This window comes from Argiope bruennichi, chromosome 9, assembly GCF_947563725.1.
Source record: "Argiope bruennichi chromosome 9, qqArgBrue1.1, whole genome shotgun sequence".
Lineage (NCBI taxonomy): Eukaryota > Metazoa > Arthropoda > Arachnida > Araneae > Araneidae > Argiope > Argiope bruennichi.
In genome coordinates this window covers 40,716,519-40,737,903 of record NC_079159.1, presented here as the reverse complement: position 1 = coordinate 40,737,903, position 21,385 = coordinate 40,716,519, and the positions used below count along the sequence as shown (strand labels likewise).

At 28.9% G+C, this 21,385-nt stretch overlaps 1 protein-coding gene across 1 annotated transcript in view; it reads right to left on the bottom strand.

Annotated features, from left to right (window-relative positions):
* LOC129984167 (probable chitinase 10) overlaps nucleotides 1-21,385 on the bottom strand; it is a 42,336-nt gene that overhangs the window by 12,926 nt on the left and 8,025 nt on the right. Inside the window, exons 2-4 of the mRNA XM_056093970.1 lie at nucleotides 11,212-11,561; nucleotides 4,242-4,499; nucleotides 2,123-2,226 (exon numbers count right to left, since the gene is read on the bottom strand). Coding sequence (XP_055949945.1) covers nucleotides 2,123-2,226; nucleotides 4,242-4,499; nucleotides 11,212-11,561 — 712 coding nt within the window. The remainder of the gene's footprint in view (nucleotides 1-2,122; nucleotides 2,227-4,241; nucleotides 4,500-11,211; nucleotides 11,562-21,385) is intronic.

The following is a 21,385-nucleotide window of genomic DNA, read 5'->3' as shown; positions in this document are numbered from 1 at the left end:
TCAACAATTTAGAGAAAATTTATGAATTTAAGAATTTCAAAAGTAAAGCTTTTAGACTAAAATTATTTTACAGCAGCTTTTTTTTTTTTTTCGAATTTTTGGATATAACCAAAAAATATTCTTGGGTATTTAATGTGTATTTTTTAATTCAAATGCTATCAACTTTTGGGAAAACTATGGGATTTTTTGTTTGTTTTCAAAGATCAAATTTATCTATCTAGCGACTTTCAATGTCATAATAAACATTCTAATTACTTTTTCACATAACTATTAATAAGCGTTTAATCGTGCAATTTGAACGCTTTAAAAGCGCCAACGATATATGAGTTGTAGATATTCTAATTATGAGTAGCATTTGTTTTGGTGTTCGACAGGCCAGACCAATAGGCCCAAAGCTATTAATTTTAACGTAGGCATTTCTGAGAGAGTGGAAATGTGCATTCTGGAACAATTATTTTAAAAATTTAATCAATTAAAAATTGTGTGAAATGTAAACGTTTTCTTGCCAGAGCATCCCGAAATATCATAGAACAAAAATAATTTTCACGTCATCGTAAAATTTAAAATATTCTCTCTTTAATTTAAAAATATTTTAAGTGGATTTTTCAGTAATATACTACAATATTCAAATGAATCTCAAATCGTCTTCATTGTTGCTGAAAATATTTCATCTTGCATTTTTCTTTTATTGTTGATGATCAATGTATGGATATTCTGCTTATTATTCAATACGTAATTTTTAATTGAAGGCTTCTATTTAAAGCATGTTTTTTATTAAGAGTATTGAATATCCTCCTACTAATAAGAAGGGATATTTATGAGGTACATAATTTCGAATACAATATTAAAAAATACAAGATTAATAAATACGAGAGGAAATGGAAATGGAAGTGTAACAAATTTATTATTTTTCGACATCGTTCAATAAAAGTCAAACATTTTTTCCTAAGATGAATCAGTCTGTCTGACATACCTAAGATGAATCAGTCTGTCTGACATACCTAAAATGAATCAGTCTGTCTGACATACCTAAGACGAATCAGTCTGTCTGATATACCTAAAATGAATCAGTCTGTCTGACATACCTCAGATGAATCAGTCTGCCTGACATACCTCGGATGAATCAGTCTGTCTGACATACCTAGGATGAATGAGTCTGCCTGACATATATGAGATGAATCAGTCTGTTTGACATACCTAAAATGAATCAGTCTGTCTGGCATACCTAAGATGAATCAGTCTGTCTGACATACCTAAGATGAATCAGTCTGCCTGACATATATAAGATGAATCAGTCTGTCTGACATATATAAGATGAATCAGTCTGTCTGACATATATAAGATGAATCAGTCTGTCTGACATACCTAAGATGAATCAGTCTGTCTGACATATATAAGATGAATCAGTCTGTCTGACATACATAAGATGAATCAGTCTGTCTGAAACATAAGATGAATCAGTCTGATGAACAGATCGGTCTGTTTATTGCAAGTGCTATTATTATGCATTCTTTGGCTGTGATTTGTTGTCTGTGTGTTCATATTTTCCAATGGAATAAAGCATCGTTATTTGTTACTGAGTCCAGTGGATTGCTTCTTGTACACCCACTGCACCGAACTTTGATTTTTAAAGAAATTTTCCTCATATTTGGAAAAGTGTAACATTTAGGAGTCTGTGGTGAATAGCATATAAGCCAGTTAACAACTCTTCTACCGGAACGATCGTTTTGGTATAATGGTTTAGTTACTGGAACTGGTTAACCACAAGGTCCCAGGTTCTATCCTCGCGCATCCCCATACCGTTAAATTGGTGACCTCGGACGATGAACCTTCAACCTTCGTACAGCTGTTGTGGCGCCATCTACCCGCAACCAAAGTCGTCAGACTCACTTGACTCAGCAACCACACATTCGCTATACAACTAGGGTGCAGCCCCATTAAGACAACAGCTATAAATACATCACCACTCAACATCCATATCGTTCGTCTCAGTTACTGGACTGCTAACCGCAAGGTCCCAGGTTCTATCCTGGCACATTTCATACCGCTTCAAGTCAGATAAATGAGCAAACAGTAATTACATCATTACTTGTTTTCAATTAAATATAGAAGAATTACTCACTTTGCAACAGCTGGGCCATCATACCCAGCCTCAATTTCTCTCTTGATGGCAGTGACGCTGATTGATAAAATTTTATTTTCAGCATCTAGGGCTTTCCGTAGTTCCTGGAAATAAATTTAAAAAAACGCATAAGAATGCATGTCATGGTTTAAATTTTTATAAGCATTAAAATCAGTTTATTTTCTAAATTTATTTCAAATTTTGGAACACACAAAAATAATTTCACATTAATTTGATTTATCTGTTAGATATCTTAAGAAAAATTCTCATGCTTATTTATTTCTTTATTACGCAAACTGTCCACTCTAATCTCTTGATCCAGTACCTGATTTCTGAACTGTTAGAGGTAAACACATCTTTCGAGTCTTCGAATTTGAAAAATGCTTTAACTAAAATGAATAATTAGTAATTTACGTTGTTTGAATGAAAAATTTACTTTTGAAAAATAACGAAACATAACTTTTTATGCAATGTTTAGATCTTTTTAGTCAGATTTGGTAAAATATTTTTGTTACTCCAACATTTAAATAAAAAAAAATCTGCACTTCTCTGCGACTATTAGGACATCATTTTACCCATTTTAATTTTTTTTAAAAGAAAAGTTCCACTTTTCTGCAATTATAAGTATATTATTTTTACGCCAGTCAATGATTGACTAAGAAAAACGATTGTGTTTTGATTGGCAGATCGTTTTCTAAGTCACAAATAAAAATGTCTAAAATAGTGACATTCATAACTTGGTAACTTTTAGTTGTATAAGCATGGAACTTTTTTTTTCAAATATGACTGATAGAATCAAGAAAATGTGTAAAAATTAAGATATCGTAAAATTATTCAATAATATATTTATTAAATGAAATAATTTAAAAATATAATTTTTTCGTCATATAGAGAATTTTTCTATTTAGAAGTATAGTATGTCTATTCATTGGCTAAGAGATTATCTATCGAGACGAAATTAACGGATTCACACTGTATATTTTTCAATTTGAAGTATTTTTTTTATACATTTGAATGACTTTTTTGAAAACATTCATGGACTGCAATAAATTTTACAATACAATCTATTTCATCTGAATTATGAGCAACTACTACTCTTCATTTTTTTTTAAAATTATCGTATCATTTTCACGGTGTACAAAAGTTTCAGCAAAACTGAATGGTAATATTTTCCTTCTTTCATAAAATGTATTTAAATTATAAAATGAATTTTATTGTGGAATTTAAAATTTTTAAATGCTTGCTAAAATATATTACAAACCAATTTTTCTGTGTTTTTTTTAATAATATATACTTTAATTGTGCACACAGTTTTGATATTTAACATCACTAAAGTTAAAATGTTTGCTTTAAAATAAGACTTTCTTGGGTTTTTTTTTCTTTTTAATTTAAAAATTATTACAATAATAATTCAAATACAAAAAATAATACTCATAAATAATTTATTTACGAAAAATTCTTGTATAATTTTACATAAGGTAGATTCAAAGGCTTAGAGTTACAGCAAAAAATACAATTCAAATTGAGTATAAGAGTAGGTTAAACGGAGCTCACACACACACACGCGCGCGCGTGCGCACGTGTGTGTTTTACATAATCCCTAAAATCAATAAACTACACTTATGAAGCTAAAAATTATATCGAAAAAATTATCTTGACAATTTTTAGTAAACTGTAATTGATAAAAGATTCCATTAATAAAATCACAATTTTGGTTCACTTTTCTCATTTTTAACGTCTTTTACACATTTGAAATTTTTTTATTTTCGAATAATAAAATGTCTAATTTTGAACCTACCATTTCTTTTCACTGTAAAAGATACATATAATTTAATATATTGTTAAAGTTTCCTTGTATATAATCATGACCTCCATACAAAAGGTGAAAAGGCTGGTCTCTTTTGCGTTTTCAAGAAGTTGAACCATTGAAAAGATATGCGATTACCTATGATTAGGTTGATACCTGGCTGTGTTATATCAGGCATAGATTGAAACTGATATTTGATTGTTTGAAATAACTTAATGCATGTACATTAGGTAGATGAATTCTTCATCTTGGAAAAATAATTTAATGATCAATTCCCTTATTTTAATTATTTACTAAAATAACTCTACTAACCTGAAGAAATACCGTAAAATTATCCTTGTCAGCTGGACGGACGCCCAGTTCTCCCTGCCAGCAATTGGGGTATTCCCAGGCAACATCCAAGCCATCGAAACCGTGCATCCTTAAGAAATAAACGGCTTCTGTAATGAAATGTTTAACCAATTCAGGGGACGCAACCAGCTCCGAGTACTTTTTAGTGCTGTCTTTCCATCCTCCCAAAGACAGCATCACTTTCAACGAAGGATTTAACTTCTTCAAGCCTACTGTGTCCTGTCTCAAAATCAAACAGAATGATAGAAGTTAATACAAATAAATAATTTCTAGTTTAAACATCACTCAAATATAAACATGCTGAGAAGAAGAGTGATGCCCATTGTTTAAAAACAAAATTCTAAAATCAAGCTGGTCACAAATGTTTTCAATTTTAAAAATAAAGCAGTTAGTATAACGCATCCATGAATTCAAAGCTAAGCCTAAATAATGAAGTAAGAAAATTGTTCTTAGTGAATTTCTTTTATCAATAATGTTACTTGAAGCAGATTAATAACTTAATTTCCCAATTGCTTCTTTCGTGACTTTTCATGCAGTTATCAAAATCATACCATCTCTTAATTATTGATTTAATGTGTGAAAATTCGAAATATTTTTTGGAGTAGTCTTAATTTCCAAATTTTATTAAATAATAAAATTTGAAATGATGCGTTCACTTTTATTTCTTTTTAAGCAAAAATTTTTTTCACATCATTTTACAGTTGCTTGAAGTTTAATTTTCTGCTTAAAATATCAAAGTTACTTAAAATTTAATATAATAAAATTTTTGTGTCTATGTAATTTAAATTTCATTGCGCTACTTATTATTTTTTTTATAAAAACAAGGGAAGTATTTTATGTCATATAATTAAATGTTTCGCTGATATTAAATTGAAAAAGCTTCAGTACTGTTATTACCTAAAAAACAATCGACTATTACCTAGAATATTACTTATTATTACCTAGAAATAAAATTTATATATTTTGCAAAGAAAAAATAAAGACATGTTAAACATATTGTAAATATTAGAAACGGCTGTTGAAATCCAACGAAAAGTATAATATACTTTTCATTTTTTCTGAGCATAGTTATTTTTAATAAGAGTTGATTTTGGAAATTTCCACAAATCTCTTTTATTTAAAACATACTGATAAAGTTTCTAGACACATTTCAAATTCTATAGTATACTATACGTATTGTATTTACATCAACACTTTGCGTGTTGTAGGAGTCGCTGATGACCGGCAGCCCATTTGAATTACAATGTAAAAAAGTCAGCACGGCAGTCAATATGTTAAAAAGATTAAACTAACATTCTTTAACTGTAATTCTCGGTGGTATACTGATGACAAAAAATTTCAATTTATTAACAATAGGCAACAATTATCAGTATAAATTTATTTCAGTCCTCAATATAACAATGATTTAGAATAGTTTTGATACAGGCAAGGATATTCCACATTCAACTTAAAAACTGTAACTATAAAGGCATATATGACAAAGAAAGTAGCCCAAAACATACACACAAAGGTAATCAGAAACGTTTTCCAGACGTGGTAGAAAATCCACTAAGATGCAAATGTGCTAAAAGCTAAATGACTTTTTTTGGGGGGGGGTGTAGGTCATAAATTTGTACATTTCGTTCTCACGTCCAGTTTCCTATAATCCTACTTCTAGATTTTAAATTCTATAGGTATGCAATCTTCATATCATGGTTTATGGATAAAGGAAAGTTATCGAAGATACCTGGTATTTTAAGAACATTTACTATAGCAATAGAAAACTTGCAATTGCATGGCAGGCATGTCAGCTATCTTTGGTTTTATGAATTATTGAGTGTTCTTCATACTCATTCACATCATTAATGCTGAAACTTCACATCATTAGGGCTAAAATCCAACTGCAATACTAGTGAACCTTGTCCTGTAGTTCATAATATTGACGTTTTCAGTCATGTTTCCTGCTGCAACTTTGGCTTATGCATGTGCTTCCCAATCCCCCATAACAGTTTGTAAATGAAATTTTGGGTACTTGTTAATTAAAGCTGAAAGAGTCAAAACTCGCCAAATGTAACACCAAAAAAAAAAAAAAAAATTGGCATTGAAACCCTATGAGGGCGGTTTCTAAATTATGAGAAGAAAACAAAAATCTATTCACGCCTTTTGTATTAAAAGATGTCACTGATGTTACAGATAAAAAAAAAATATGTCAAATTTATCGCCAACGAATTGCCATACCTTCGCCATTAATTGGCATAGGAGCAAAAGGAATATTTACAATTGTCATAAGAATATAAAATGCGAATATATGCATTAATACAATCTAGTTAATGCATATGGGAAAGAATGGGAAGATTTAAAAAAAAAAAAAAACCCGACACGTTTTTTTTTTTTTTTTTTTTTTGTAGTTTCTTCCAGTTTTTTTCATATTATTTTCCCCCTTGGAATTTAAATGCATATTAATTTAGAGTCCTTTCGGCAACTTGCACGTTTTTTTAACTACATTTTAATAAGTATAGTACTCTTAATAGAAATACTCTAACTATTAATAACCATCTATTAATATAATACACATAATATAAATTTATTTTGATAATTGTTCCAAATGTTTAAAAACATACCAAACAAATAACATTTGGCAATAAAACAACAACAATTGCCTTTGAATTTTAATAATAATAATATTAAATAATTTAGGTTAATGCCGCTAGTATGCATACAAGCAAAAAATATAAACAAATATTAAAGCTCATAATAACCGTTATATAATTTCAGCGCTTCCTTGTTACTAACGGATTATAGACAATAAAATCCTTTTGTGTTCCAATAAACTTCCTCCAGTAACAAAATGACCTTCCACACCAAATATACTGTCAAAATTTGCATTTGATTGAATAAGTATTATGGAAAACAAAAGAATGATTTCGACAATGGACTGGTTTTTTTCAAAAAAGATCTCGTAAAGTAACTCTAAACAGTTTCGGTCTAGAGTTTATCTGTCTGCATTCAGCTCTTGTTTTTTTTTTTTTTTTTTGTTCGAAATTCTTTGAAATGCCGCTGCGAGTCTAGTATATGGTATGGAAAAGAAGCACGTGAAAACAGTGTAACACGTGAGAAGAAGTAATATTTAAGTCTTTTTAAATCACTTATTTGCTATTTATGGCAGCGAAAATGTTTATTTTTTCCTAAACAAACGACTGAAACAATACAATGTGAAATAGAAAGCAATTTCCATAAAAAAATGGCAAAGCGATTCAGTCAAATATATTGAATATTTGTATACAAAGCAACTCGTTTTTTTGTGTGTACATGATCCCTGAATGCACGTGCTTAAACATATGAAACAACACATCGTCTGCGGTTTTATTTTATACTTTTCACGAATGTACAATGGAATGTTAATATTTTATTGTAGATCTAATTTTAAATCTGTTTAAATCTAAATTAATTTTCTAGCAGTATTTTTTCTAAATATTATTTCCTTTCTATATATTTTCAGAGCAAGACAATTCCATGAAAAAAATAGCACAATTTGATTATTATTGTAAATTTATTATATTATTTGCAAATGTGCAAATTTTTTGTAGAAAATAGTATATTTTATTCATATTTATTGACATTTTATTTATTTATTCATTGATATTGATAATTAGGAAATTTTTTATAGCGCATTTATTGAATAAACAATTTATATAGATTTAATTTCTATGTCTAGTTAAATCCTAAATAATGCTACATAGATATTAAAAACACATCGAGTTCCATTTCCATGTGCTTTTATTTTGCTGGAGATTTCTTGAATTACACCAGAATGAAATCACAATGAAAATTTTTTTTGAATGAAACTTCAGTTATTCAATATAAGTAGACTGAGACCTTCTTTATAATAAAAATTGACTTCATATTTGGGCAGAAGATCAACACCACCATAATTGTCAGAGAGATGTAACTGGTTGCTTGAAATTGCACTTGAAAGAGAAGATTTCTTGTTATGCTTCAATGATATTAACCACTTTGTTAAGCCTAAAGGCATTTTCATTTCTACCAGTTTTCAGAGAAAAAAAGAAGCCAATAATTCTTTGAAAAACTTTTATCAATGTTATTTTTTTTTTTAAATGACTTTACAATTGGAAAGGACTAAAAATATTTACATTATTTTCTTTTGTAAGAGTTAAAATTGTCCAGTTGATATAACAATCAATACATTTCAAAGTCAAGCATGCAAAAGAAAAAAAATAGGGTCTTTTTATTAGGGAAAAGAAAATAATTTTTAGTGAATGATAAATTTAGTTTATATTATCTCGATAAATATCAAAGAATCATAGCATGATATGGTGAGAAATAAAAGGATTTATATGCTGTAATATTTAAATAAAGAAATATAATGATAAAACTAATAAAAATGAATTCTAAATATTGTATTAGTTGAATTATTTAATGATAACGAAACATTCATTTTTAACGAAAAATTGAAATGATAAAAAGTTGACTTGGATGATCTCCAAAGTAATCAAAGAAGAACATGAACTATATCCGAATGAATAGAAACAATTGATGCATTTTAATTCGACTTTTTACAATTAAAAAAAATCAACGTAAAAATTAAATTCAAATATAAGGTACCATTCATTAGAGATTTAATGTTAATATCATTCATCGGAGCACTTAATGCAATCACGTCACTCATGACGCCAATTCATGCTCACGTGATTCTGAAATCTCTTGTGTAAGTAGAAAGAAAAAGAACAAAGAGGGTTTTAGGGTACATAGCGTCACAATGCAACTCAGTCGAAGATGCCATATGCCTTGTTATATTTGTCGCTTGACTATGATTTTATGCAAAATGATTTCCACCCGTTAGTTGGGATATCTGATGGATAAACACGATTAAACAATTTGCAAGATATTACTTTTTTAACTTGCAAAATGAAGCAGTCTATGAATTAAACGTTTAGCCCGTTGAGGACCGCGATCACGTATACGTGATCACGCTATTCTCTCTTCAGGACTCGCGATCTCATACTTGTGATCAGCCTTTCCCACTCCAGGAGCCCGTGATAGCGTATATGTGATTTCAATTTGGAACGTTTATTTGAATTTTTAAATAACACTAGATGGCGATTGAAGTCCGTTATAATTTCAAATAATGTTTCACAGAACATTGATCTTCAATATGCTCATTTGTTTTCGAGTTTTTTTTTTATTTGATCCGAGTATTTAAACATATACTAAACGATTACACTTTTTCGGCTCTCTCGAGAGGTTGGGTATTTAAAATACCTTGACTGCTTGCGCTCTGGGTTTACATTTATATTTTGACTAAGATGGATAAAAGATTATTTATTGGTTATGTAAGTGTAGATTTATCATTTGCATTTGGGGTTTGCTAGATAGGAATTTTTTGTGTGCATATTTTGGGTCAGTTTTATTTTAGCCACTATGACGAAAAGAGCAAAATATTTAAGTGAGAGTGAGATTTCTAAATTGATGAATGAATCGGATAGAGAGTTCTTTAAAAGAATAAAAGCGGAAGTTATCTTATTGTAAATGCAAAACTTTCAACGTAGGGCTTAGTCACGAAAATGGTTTTGAAAAATATCATAAATTTCAAACATCTTAGATATAATTAAATAATTTTTATATTAAGTTTTCTAATATTTTCCATGTTTTGAATATTAGTAAGCAAAAGTATGTCATTTTCTGAAAGTATATATTATACATAACTTTATTTATTAGAATTTTACTCTAATAAAAATGTTTCTTTTATTTCATTTTCTTTAAATTACGCAATTGTTTTTTTTTTAAATATCGCGACAATTTTATTACAGTATATTCAGATACTATCAATAATAATAAACTGTAAATTTCAGCTTATTTATTTGCTGTAATGATATTACATGAATTTTTAATTCAGTGGGGAAAATTGCCCGGACCTGTGGGTGCGTACAGTCTCGGAGCGCGCGGGCCTGGGGGAATACTTCTTTCTCCTTCCGCCGGTCCTGAAGGGGCTAGGAACTTATTCAATGCGAATATCGCATACCTTTCTCACCCAATCAAAATGAACATTTTAAAAACTGTTTGGAGTTAAATTTTTAAACAATATATATATATATATATATATATGTGTGTGTGTGTGTGTGTGTGTGTGTGTGTGTGTGTGAGAGAGAGAGAGAGATGCCCAGTCCCCCCTGTAAAAAGGGTCTGTGCAAGTGAATGCGATTCGTGGGAAGCTAAGACGTACTTTTGGCCTTAGTCGGAGCTACTAAACACAAGAGACGCACCCTCGGCTTAAAATCGCTGACTTTGCCAGCGAGCTTGTTCATGGCAAGTGCCATTAGAAACAACAACAACTGTTTCGCGTTAATTCTCGTTTTTCTCTTTGCACTTCTTCGGGCGATAACTTCTTAGGACCCATACCCTTTATTTTCTGCTTACGTATTTTGAATCTTCAAAACCCCTAAATCAAAACATAATAACTTTCAATATACAAAAAAAAAAAAAAAAAAAAAAAAAAAAAACAATTCTTGAGGGTATGGAAGTTTGGTTTTTGGACCCTAGATAATTAGTATCTTTACATGACAGCCTGGTTTTGGCACTCTACAAAGCAAAAATTGAATTCTTGTCAAACAACAGGAAACTTTTGTTACTATCCAGGATAGTGATCATTTAGCAAACACTTTAACTGATGACGCACATTTTCCGATATTGGTGACGAGACAACATCAGAGAGTTAAACTAAAACAATGTAATGTTGCAGTCTAGAATTCTAGATAAATGACATTAAGTGCAAATAATATCAATAATTATTGAGTAGCACACAAATGAAGCATGAATAGGCATTTTAAAAATAATGGCAATTTTTTAAAGTCTCAAAAATTAACGAAAAAAAAAAAAAAGCTCCAGCATTCATTAAAGCACTTTATGAATCAGGCAAATATTGAAAACAACTTACATCATAAAAGTTCTGGTCGATGTCTATGTCCGGTTCACTCGGGACCATTTCATAAGTTTTCGGATCAAGCTTTGCGAATTCGTAGTTGATGTGGGTGCACAGGTGCGCATCGAGGTCTTTCGGCTCTAATCCAGACTTGTAGTAGTTTGCATTGTTGTATAAACAGACAATCCTTCTGCCCATCAGGGGATCATCCTTTGAGTAAGTTTCGAACGGAGTTTTTCTTGGATTAAAACTCGTATGAGAGGCGTATCTTGATCCTGCAGGCGTATCGGAAGTAGCGTAAGGATAACCGTAACTTGAACCATAATGACTCGAGTGTCCTGAACTTGAAGTAGCATATGATTGCGCTGAGAAATATGGAAAGAAAGATTACATTTTACATCTGTACATTTCTTCATAAAAGTATCCGAATACTATTGATAATTAATTTGTAAAATTAAAAAAAAAACATGTCATTTTATTTAGAAATCATCCTCTATCAGAAGAAAAGATGTCTTACAAATATTTTTAATTTTAATTATAACAAAGAAAGTTTTTTTAAGTATAGTTTTGGACATTCATATTAGGGAACATCTATAAGAAATATTTATTTTAAGTGCCTCCTCAGTGAAAATAACCATTATTTGCCATTCTTTAAAGCTATTATTATTTTCTCAAATACCGACATTTTGAATTCAAGTAGCGGTGTTAGATTTTTGAAATATATTGTAAAATGCTGTGCAAGGGCTTCAAGTAGGTTTATTCTTTTCAAAATTTTTTTATTTAACTGTATGGGAAATAGGAGAAAATTTAACAACGCATTTTTATATGAAAGAAATTAAGAATAAATACTTCTTATTTGCACAGTTTTTGATTATGCATGTTAGTAAACAGACACAAAAAGTTAAAAATCTCTATTAGAGAGATATAAATTTCAGAATATATTTCCCTTGAGTTTATGAATAAAAAAATTCTAGATAATTATGAAATATTGAAGACACGAGTTTGATATTTTTTGTGGAAAAGATTTAAAAAATTCTAAATTCCTGAATAAATAAATTGATTAATTTTTCGCTACTTTAAAATACACGTGAGTGGCTTTACATTAAGCGCTAGCATTTAATTTATTTTTTTTTTTTTTGTTCGATCGTCTTCAAGTTTCCTAATAATATCTCTGTTTTTCTTCTTAAATGATTCTACATATTTTTAACTTACCGCATATTCAGTTTTAGATAATATAATATTAAAAAATGGGATTTGACTAACTAACTAACTGAATGGCGAAACTAACTGAAAAGTAACTGAATGAAACTAATTGAAGTCAAATGCGATTTATTCAAGTCTCGTACTTCAAAAGCGTATCATTATAATTGTTCTTTAAAACAATTTCTTCTGAATGCTTTTTTATATGTTTCTCTTCAGGAATCAGCTTACTAAGTGATTCAAATGCTTTGGCTTATTTGAATTTTTTAGCAATTTAAAGAAGATATTACTGAAGTTAAAGTAAAGTAATATTTTCGACTTATCTTGATATACGATGTTTAACAAAAAGATGTGCAGTATCCAGTTCTCTGTTATACTTTTTCAGTTAAAAAACAATAATACAAAAATAATCCATTCGTGAATTAAATATCAATTTATTTTCAATGAGATATTAACAACTTTTCAGTTTTTCATTAAATAGTTTTTAAATATAAAAATTGAAAATCCTTAATTAATTTGTTGATATTATGTTATTCCAAATTCAATGATAAAATGATTTGGCAATTCATTAAACCTTTCTATTGAATTAAAGCTTTGAATTTTGCTTCGATAAATAAATCAAGTATTCTAAATATCTCTAACAGTTAACATTAAAAACATTCAGACCAATCAGAATAATACTTCAATGTATCTAAAAATGATAGACTTTCGTTTTGAAAATTTTCTTTCTACACATATAAAGGAAAAAAAAACATAAATTTAATGCTAATTTTTCTGCTAAAATTCCTACCAAAGAAAATTAAAATCAATTGTATAACTTTTTAAAGTGAAATATACTTGCACTTTCATTAGAAAGGATGGTAAATTAAATATAATTTACCATCCATTACCATATATTTCTTGATATATCCAACACTTAATATATCCATTGATTTATTATCATATTTTATACATTCTAAATTTCTTTATTAATATTTTATAATAACAATCCTGCACTTTAAAAGGAACTTAATTATCATATTAAGCATAATCGATTCCCATTTTTGTCCTATGTGGTTTTAATGACAAGTAATTTGTTTCGAAAGGCGATTAAATTCAATCTGCTTACAGAATCAATTGTCTGCATCTGCCCGTTTTTATTACGTCCATACGTTTTTTTTTTTTATTTTGATTTCATAAAAGAACTATTTATAAATTAATTTTATAGAGGTTCTCATGATTATTTATATAAGTTCTCCTAATAATTAAATAATAATATAATAATAAAATTGAGCCTATATATGTACGTGTATACATGAATGCGTATGTTTTTGTGATCTCCAAACTATATGCAAGGGCTTCAAACCTCTTTTTTGATGCGTTTTAATTTTTGAAGTACGGAAATATTAAAAATTAAGCCAAATCAGATGCATTCATCGTAAGGTGCTTTTGTTAACAAGTTCGGAAAATTTTTTTATTAACATTTTAAACTACAAAAATAATTTTTACAGAGATGTCAGTTTATGCATTATACTGTTTTAATTCCGATAAAATTTACAAATATTTTAGGCACCGTGATTGGTTCAGGAGAATTCGAGATAACATTACTATTTGTTTCCTCCTGCCAATATATATTTCAACAAACTCAATTAAAACATCAAAAGTAGAACAGAATATATAATTGAAATTTAATTTAAAGGAGCATTTAAGCAGTTTTTCGCCAAGTTACGTTTTTTTTTTCTTTCATAAATATATAAACAAAGAAACTTTTGAAACTGCTACATGAATGAAGGAAAAAAGTTCAAATTAAGATTTTAAAAGAGGTAACAGCTTACTAAACTCCAGTACAATTCTGTCATCATGAAATTAAAATTTTTGATTTCGAACTGAAAAAGTCTGTTGTCTAACTAGCGTACATGAGCATGATAATTACTCATTTTTAATATATATGAATTTCTTATTAATTTTGATACTTATAATCTTATCTAAAAAAACAACACAAAATAATTTCAAGCTTCTCAGTTTGGATTCAAAAGAAATGAGCCTATTTAAAACATTAACTTTAATTTACGTAAGTAGTTACCTAATAGGCCTTACTAAGAAGTGTAAAATACGTAAATATTATTATTAAATAAAAATAATTTAACGGATGGCTGATTAATGGTTCAAACAGGACGGAGAGTATATTTAGCTCGACTTAAAAATTATGCCCCATGCTAAAATAGAGTTTTATAACGATTTCTTGCCTAATAAGGTTAAAAATAAAAATTCTAATTGAAACTTTGAAAAGGATTTATATTTATTATTTGTTTCTTTATTATTTCTTTATTTTATTATTTTTAGTAGACATTCCAGATAACAGACGTTTGGCGATTTCTTTTGGATAGTTGGCACAATTTTGTCGTAGAAAGAAACAGGACATTATTTTTAAAGTCTTATCCATATTTTATTAAGTTATAGGAATGTGGTCAATGATGACGTCATATATTTGTTTGTTTCTCCAACTATCGAATTTCTATACACATGAATTACAATTACAGTGGCTCAAAAAATTGAGAGTACACCTTACGTTTACTTGAGAAATGCAACTTTCAATATAAATAACACATTAACGGGAAGTGCAAAGTTGTTTTTATTTTTACACATAAAAAATGGTTTAATTTAGAGTAAAAATGAAGAAAAATCAACAAAAAATTTCTAAATTGAAAATTTTCAGAAGCATTTTAAATAAACATACGCAGAATTTTGCCTCAAAAAATTGAGAATACACCAATGAAATTTTTGCAATATCACGCATAGAAACAAAGTGTCACTATTAAATTGCATGTCTTTTGGCTCTTACAATGGTCTCTAAACGTAATGGTACCGATTCGACCCATTTTTGGTGGTATCTGAACATATTTTACCCCATTCTTCTTGCACCACTTGTTTTAAATGGGTTTTGTTTCTAATTTTGTATTCTTAACCACTTTTTCGAGTAAGGCCCACGGATATTCAATGGCATTGATGTCAGTGTAATGTGGTGGTGTGTGTAACTGTTGTTTACAATGAAAAAGACATCATATTTTGACGTTACGTGCATTCTGTTTGGGGTCGTTGTCCTGCTGAAAAATGGAATTTCCATCTAGACCCAAATTTTTAACACTTTCCTTTAGATTGCTGCTACCATATGGTTCATCCAACTTGTTGAAGAAACTTTTCAAATCATAGGCAGAAGTGTAAGTGCTGAAACTGTGCAAAATGCCATTAAACAAGCTGGATATTAAAGAATCATTGTTAGAGAGAAACCGTTCATCAGCTTGCAAATTCAGAAAAAGCATTTGAAATTTGCAAAAACTCATCAATTGAAGACCAATAACCTTTGGAAGAAATCTATATTTAGTAATGAAAGAAACCTCAACATTTTTGGCAGTGACAACCATCTTACTGTATGGAGAAAGCCTAATACTGCTTTGTATCCAAAAAATTTACGTCCTACAGTTAAACATGATGGTGACTCCGTGATGATTTAAGGTTACATGGCTTCATCCGGGGTAGGAAATTTAATTTTTATAGATGGCATTATAAATGATACGGTTTACTTGGATATACTTAGCAGCAATCTAAAGGAAAGTGCTAAAAATTTGGGTTTAAATGGAAATTTCATTTTCCAGTAAGACAACGACCCCAAGCAGAATACACGTAACTTCAAAATATGGTGTCTTTTTCATTGTAAATAGCAGTTACACACACCACCACAGTACCCCGACATCAATGCCATTGAATATTCGTGGGCCATACCAGAAAAAGTGGTTCAAAAACACAAAATTAGAAACAAAACCCATTTAAAACAAGTGGTGCAAGAAAAATGGGGTAAATATCTTCAAATACCACCAAAAATTGGTCAAATCGGTACCATGACGTTTAGAGGCCATTATAAGAGCCAAAAGACATGCAATTTAATAGTGACACTTTATTTCTATGCATGATATTATAAAAAATTCATTGGTGTATTCTCAATTTTTTGAGGCAAAATTCTGCGTATGTTTATTTAAAATGCTTCTGAAAATTTTCAATTTAGAAATTTTTTGTTGATTTTTCTTCATTTTTACTCTAAATTAAACCATTTTTTATGTGTAAAAATAAAAACAACTTTGCACTTCCCGTTAATGTGTTATTTATATTGAAAGTTGCATTTCTCAAGTAAACGTAAGGTGTACTCTCAATTTTTTGAGCCACTGTATATCATTCATTGATAATGCTATTCAGTATAGATTTTACGAAGAATACATTATTTAAAACTACAGATTCAAAAAAAAAAACAGAAGATGATGATTTATTTATACAACAAAGAAAACAAAAAAATACAGGAATTAAATGCATATCCAATCTTAAAAATCAAAATAACAAAAAACTTACACCTGGAAGTATATTTATCAATAATAAGAACAAGTATAAGATCATTAATTTCCCTACCAGATTTATTCGAAAAGCGGATAAATAAAGTTTCTAAAATTTTCGATAATACCATTTCAAAAGCGAGTTTATGTTAAAATGCGTGGTTAATTCATTCAACAAGTTTAACTGCATAAATTTGCATTGCCTTAAATTTAGCAATAAAGTCTTGTTTCATTGTAAAAAAATTCAACAATAAAATTCGAAAAAATAATCTTATACATTCTATTTGCTACTTGTTTATTATTTTTTTGACAATTTTTAATGAAATGTAAAAAATCGTTTGCTTTAAATTAGTTTTGTATTTCAAAAAATTATTTGCTCAGCTGATAAATTATTGTCTGATATAAAGTGCAAATCATTGCACACTTGCATCAGTAAAATAGATATTTAGTGTGAACAGAAGATTAGTTTTTCTTTCTTTTTAAATATAATTATTCCTACATTTTAATTTAGAAATGCTGTTTTTGACATGTTGTTAGTACCTCTAAAAGAAGAATAATTACGATTTTAAATAACAAGAAATATGTATAAATTTGCAATAAACAAATAAAAGAATTAGAAATAGTGTCTAAAGAAGAAGCCAATTTTCCGCATATTTTTAAGGTAAGATTTTTAATTAAAAAATAATCATAATCTCAAAAGTATTTTTGTAATGTTGATAAATTTTTAAGTTTCAATTGTAAATCATATTATATCATCATTGATATTTCAAAATTATGTAATGATTTCAGTACAACGATGGTGATATTATATAATGATTTTAGATATGTGGCCGAACGTAAAACTTGATGCAGTATCGTTATGAATTACATTTATTTTTTGAAATATGTATATATTAAGGAATTACATAACCTTTAATAAAGAAAAATAAAAAAAACTATGGCTGTTTGTGCCAAAACAAATATTTAAGGCATAAATACTTCTTATGCCTTATGGATTTAAAAAAAGTCCTTTTGCTACAAATACAACGCACGGCTTTCTCCTACCTAAATATGAATTTTAAAGATAATAGAATAATTTTAAGTATTAAAAATATGTAAATAAAGTCAATGAATTCCTTATAAGCTGCTGGATATGGTCGCTCGCTTTTGCGAAATTTTTTTAATAACTCGTGCAAACAAATGTAACAAAATTTCTCTGTCTCATAATTCAACTTAAATATCCTCCAATATGTAAAAAGCTCGATATGATTCACTTACTTTCAGAATTGTTGAAATATGATAATACATTTTGTTCAAAAATTATATGTCAAATACAAGCAATGAAAACAAACCATAATAGTCAATGCTGTGAATTTGACTTATGAAATTATTTGCATACTTTTCTTCATTGTTCTTGTCTTGAAAATTTCATAGTGATATGATAAATAATATTTTTGAAATATTATATGATAATGGTTGCAAGATCTGAAAGTTTAGATTGTATATAAGTAATTAAAATAAAAAAAAAACCCTCACAAAATTTCTATATATAATTCGAAAAGAAGTGTCCATCCCTAGCTAACAACATTATAATTCACAGTTCAGCTCATTTGAATGTCAAAAATAAAATCTTTGGAATTCTCAGTTATTAGTTAAAAATATTATTACTTCAGTTTCATGTATTTTCATACTTACTCATTTGTGTAAATAAATTGCTATTATTATTATTTATATTAAATTAAAAATGTTTTCATGTATTTTAATGATTTATTTTATGTTCACAGATAATTTGAAATGATCGAAATAATTTCAGCTTTAAAAAATAACAAAAAAAAAAAAAAAAAAAATGGAAAATGAAAAGTTTAAGGACTTGGCAACATCATTAAACCATAGCTGTAATAAATAGATCTATGTATGTTCCTAAAAGCCATGAAAGACATTAGAATAATTTGTTGCAAGTTTCTAAAGAGATTTTAAACATGGAATTTATGTTTGTTGGCAGAACTGTAAGTGAGTCGGTTGTTCGTATTAGGAAAATGGCGTTAGAATTAGTAGATAGATTTTTATATATGTGGAAATAACTTTATTTCATATTTTTAAAATCCTTCCAGTTGGTGGGAGTGACATTTGTCAATAGATATGCAAAACACAATATTTCAATCTAATTTAAACGATGATGCCAATTTCAAAAAGAAAAAAAAAATCAACAAATATAAGTAGCGTTTACAAGCAGGGCATGGATAATGTTATTTACTTATTTACATTTTATTCAATTAATATTTTAGTCTAAGTTTTTTTTAATTCTTGGTTTTATCTTTTTTTGCGTTGTGTGTATTTTTTCTGGGTTTTTTTTTCGGAATCTTTAATCTTTTGGGATTTTCATGTCACAAGATTTAATTTTTTGAATGATTATCAAACCCCTCATACAAAAAAATCGTAAGTTTGAATCCATGCCCAAAAGTGATCTTTGATCGTTTAGCTGGAATCATTTTTTCAGCAACTTTTTTCATTTTAATTCCTATTTAATACTATTTTATACATTGCAATTTTCAAGGCTTTTCTTATTAGAATAAGTTGAACTATACGCTAAGAAATAAATCTTCTTCAGGTAATTTAAGAATATTTTTCCAAATTGCGAAAATGTATATTAAGCATTTTTAGTTTAGCCGAAGTGCATTGTGCATTGGATTACGAAGTCTAAGTGCATAAATCATTCTAATCTCCGTTCTAGAAAAAAATTATTTTCTGATCACTCGATATCAGGCTTCGTTTTATTTTCTGAGTTGCTCTGACTTCAATTTTCTTACTCTGTGCCTACATGTATAGAAATCAAAATTTTGTCTAATATTTTTGCAGTAGTTACATGGATATGGTTGTTACTGACTAAAGTTCTTATCCAAGTTCTCTTATCACTGTTTGAAATAATACGATCATGTTTAAATACGCCTCGTGTAACTTCAAAATAAAACATACTTAAAATCACATTATATTTAATGTATTTAGACAAGTTCATGTTTCATGACAAAGGAAAAAAGCCCCAAGGAATTTTGAAGCGACTATGCACTACCTGAATTACCAATTACCATTAGATTCAGTATATTGGGGTAGATTACTTTCATGGAGGACTCTTTGAGAAAAATAGCTATAATTCGTGTTTCACTTCGATGGGAACTCGGAAAATTCCTGCAGCCAATCTAACCGTAGCAATAATTCACTGACAAAGTATATCCATCTACCACATTGTAAATAATTCTGGGTAAAAACCCAAACGTGGAATGGGAATCATAATTTTCTTCCTTCAGTTTAAATTTCTCAGCCATATCTTTCACCACAGGCAGGCAAACGGAATGTTGATTAAATGAAAATTAAATGTTACAAAACTGAATGAAACGAAGAGTATAAAATAATGTTTACTTAGCTGCAAATATTCTTGAGGCTAGCCACTGTTTTTTTATTACTTTTGTTTTTGATTTGTATAGTAAACATCTGAAAAGCGCCACCAAATAACCACCCAGCCGGTCATTTTCAGTTTCTTCTTGTGATTATTCCTTTCTCCACCTGTTCCTGAATACATGATCCTAACGATTTATTACTTAGCATACGCTCATCAATTCAGATTTTACTACATAATTTTATGACTTTCATAATCTGTGTCAATATAAATGGATAAAAATCTGTCGTGATTTGCCAACAGATTTATTTTGCTGATGTCAGGCGCTTACAATTAAACGTCCTTAAACGAAGGAAACATTCATTTCTCTCTCTGTAAATATGTAACGCAAAATGTCAGGATCACCTACGTTGTGATGTAAGCTCACGGAAGAGAATTGTTTTAAGTGTTGAATGTATTTGTGAAGTCTATTTATTTATTTTTATTTTTTATTCACATGGCGTATACACAAATAACTCAATGTTCAGGAATGCCAAAAAAATTATTGTTATTTTCATTATTATGCAATATTTGCAGGTCCAGTCATTTAAACATTTAAGATTGATTATCATGTGTTGTATATCACAGACTTTCCGCTTACACAATTGGAAAACCTTTATTTTTTTCTTCCCTATTCAGAATATCAAGTTAATACAATCTCACATAAACCTATCCAGTCTCTTAAAAATGATACAAAACGCTACTTTGCTGTATTTATATTCATCTATCGTAAACAAAGATTTTTATTTATTGTTTGTCAACGGATTCTAAAACCCTCCGCTTAATGCGTTAGGGTGGCTTTAATTCGTCAAAATAAGGATAAGAGGGAAGATAAAAGGATGATATGTTTACATTTAACAATAATGTAAACTCGGATTACTCGCAGACTAAATTAAAATAAAATAATAAGGTCAGAAACGACACTATACTCACGTACACGCAAAAAAAAAAAAAAAAAAAAAATCGAAAAAGTATCTAATAGGTCAAGAATCAAGGTCAAAGAATGACGAATTCCGAAAATGCGCTCATTCTTTTGCGTCTCACCCCTTAGAAAGACAGAATAGTCGGAAAGTGGTCGTTCTTTTTAGAATACTGAAACGAACAGTATTTATTTATTTATTTGTTCGTTGGACATTCAAACATCATTCTCGGAAAACAACTCTCATTATTATTTGTTTTTGGCACTCTTACAAAGGCAGTTACAATTTTCTTAGCTCATTTC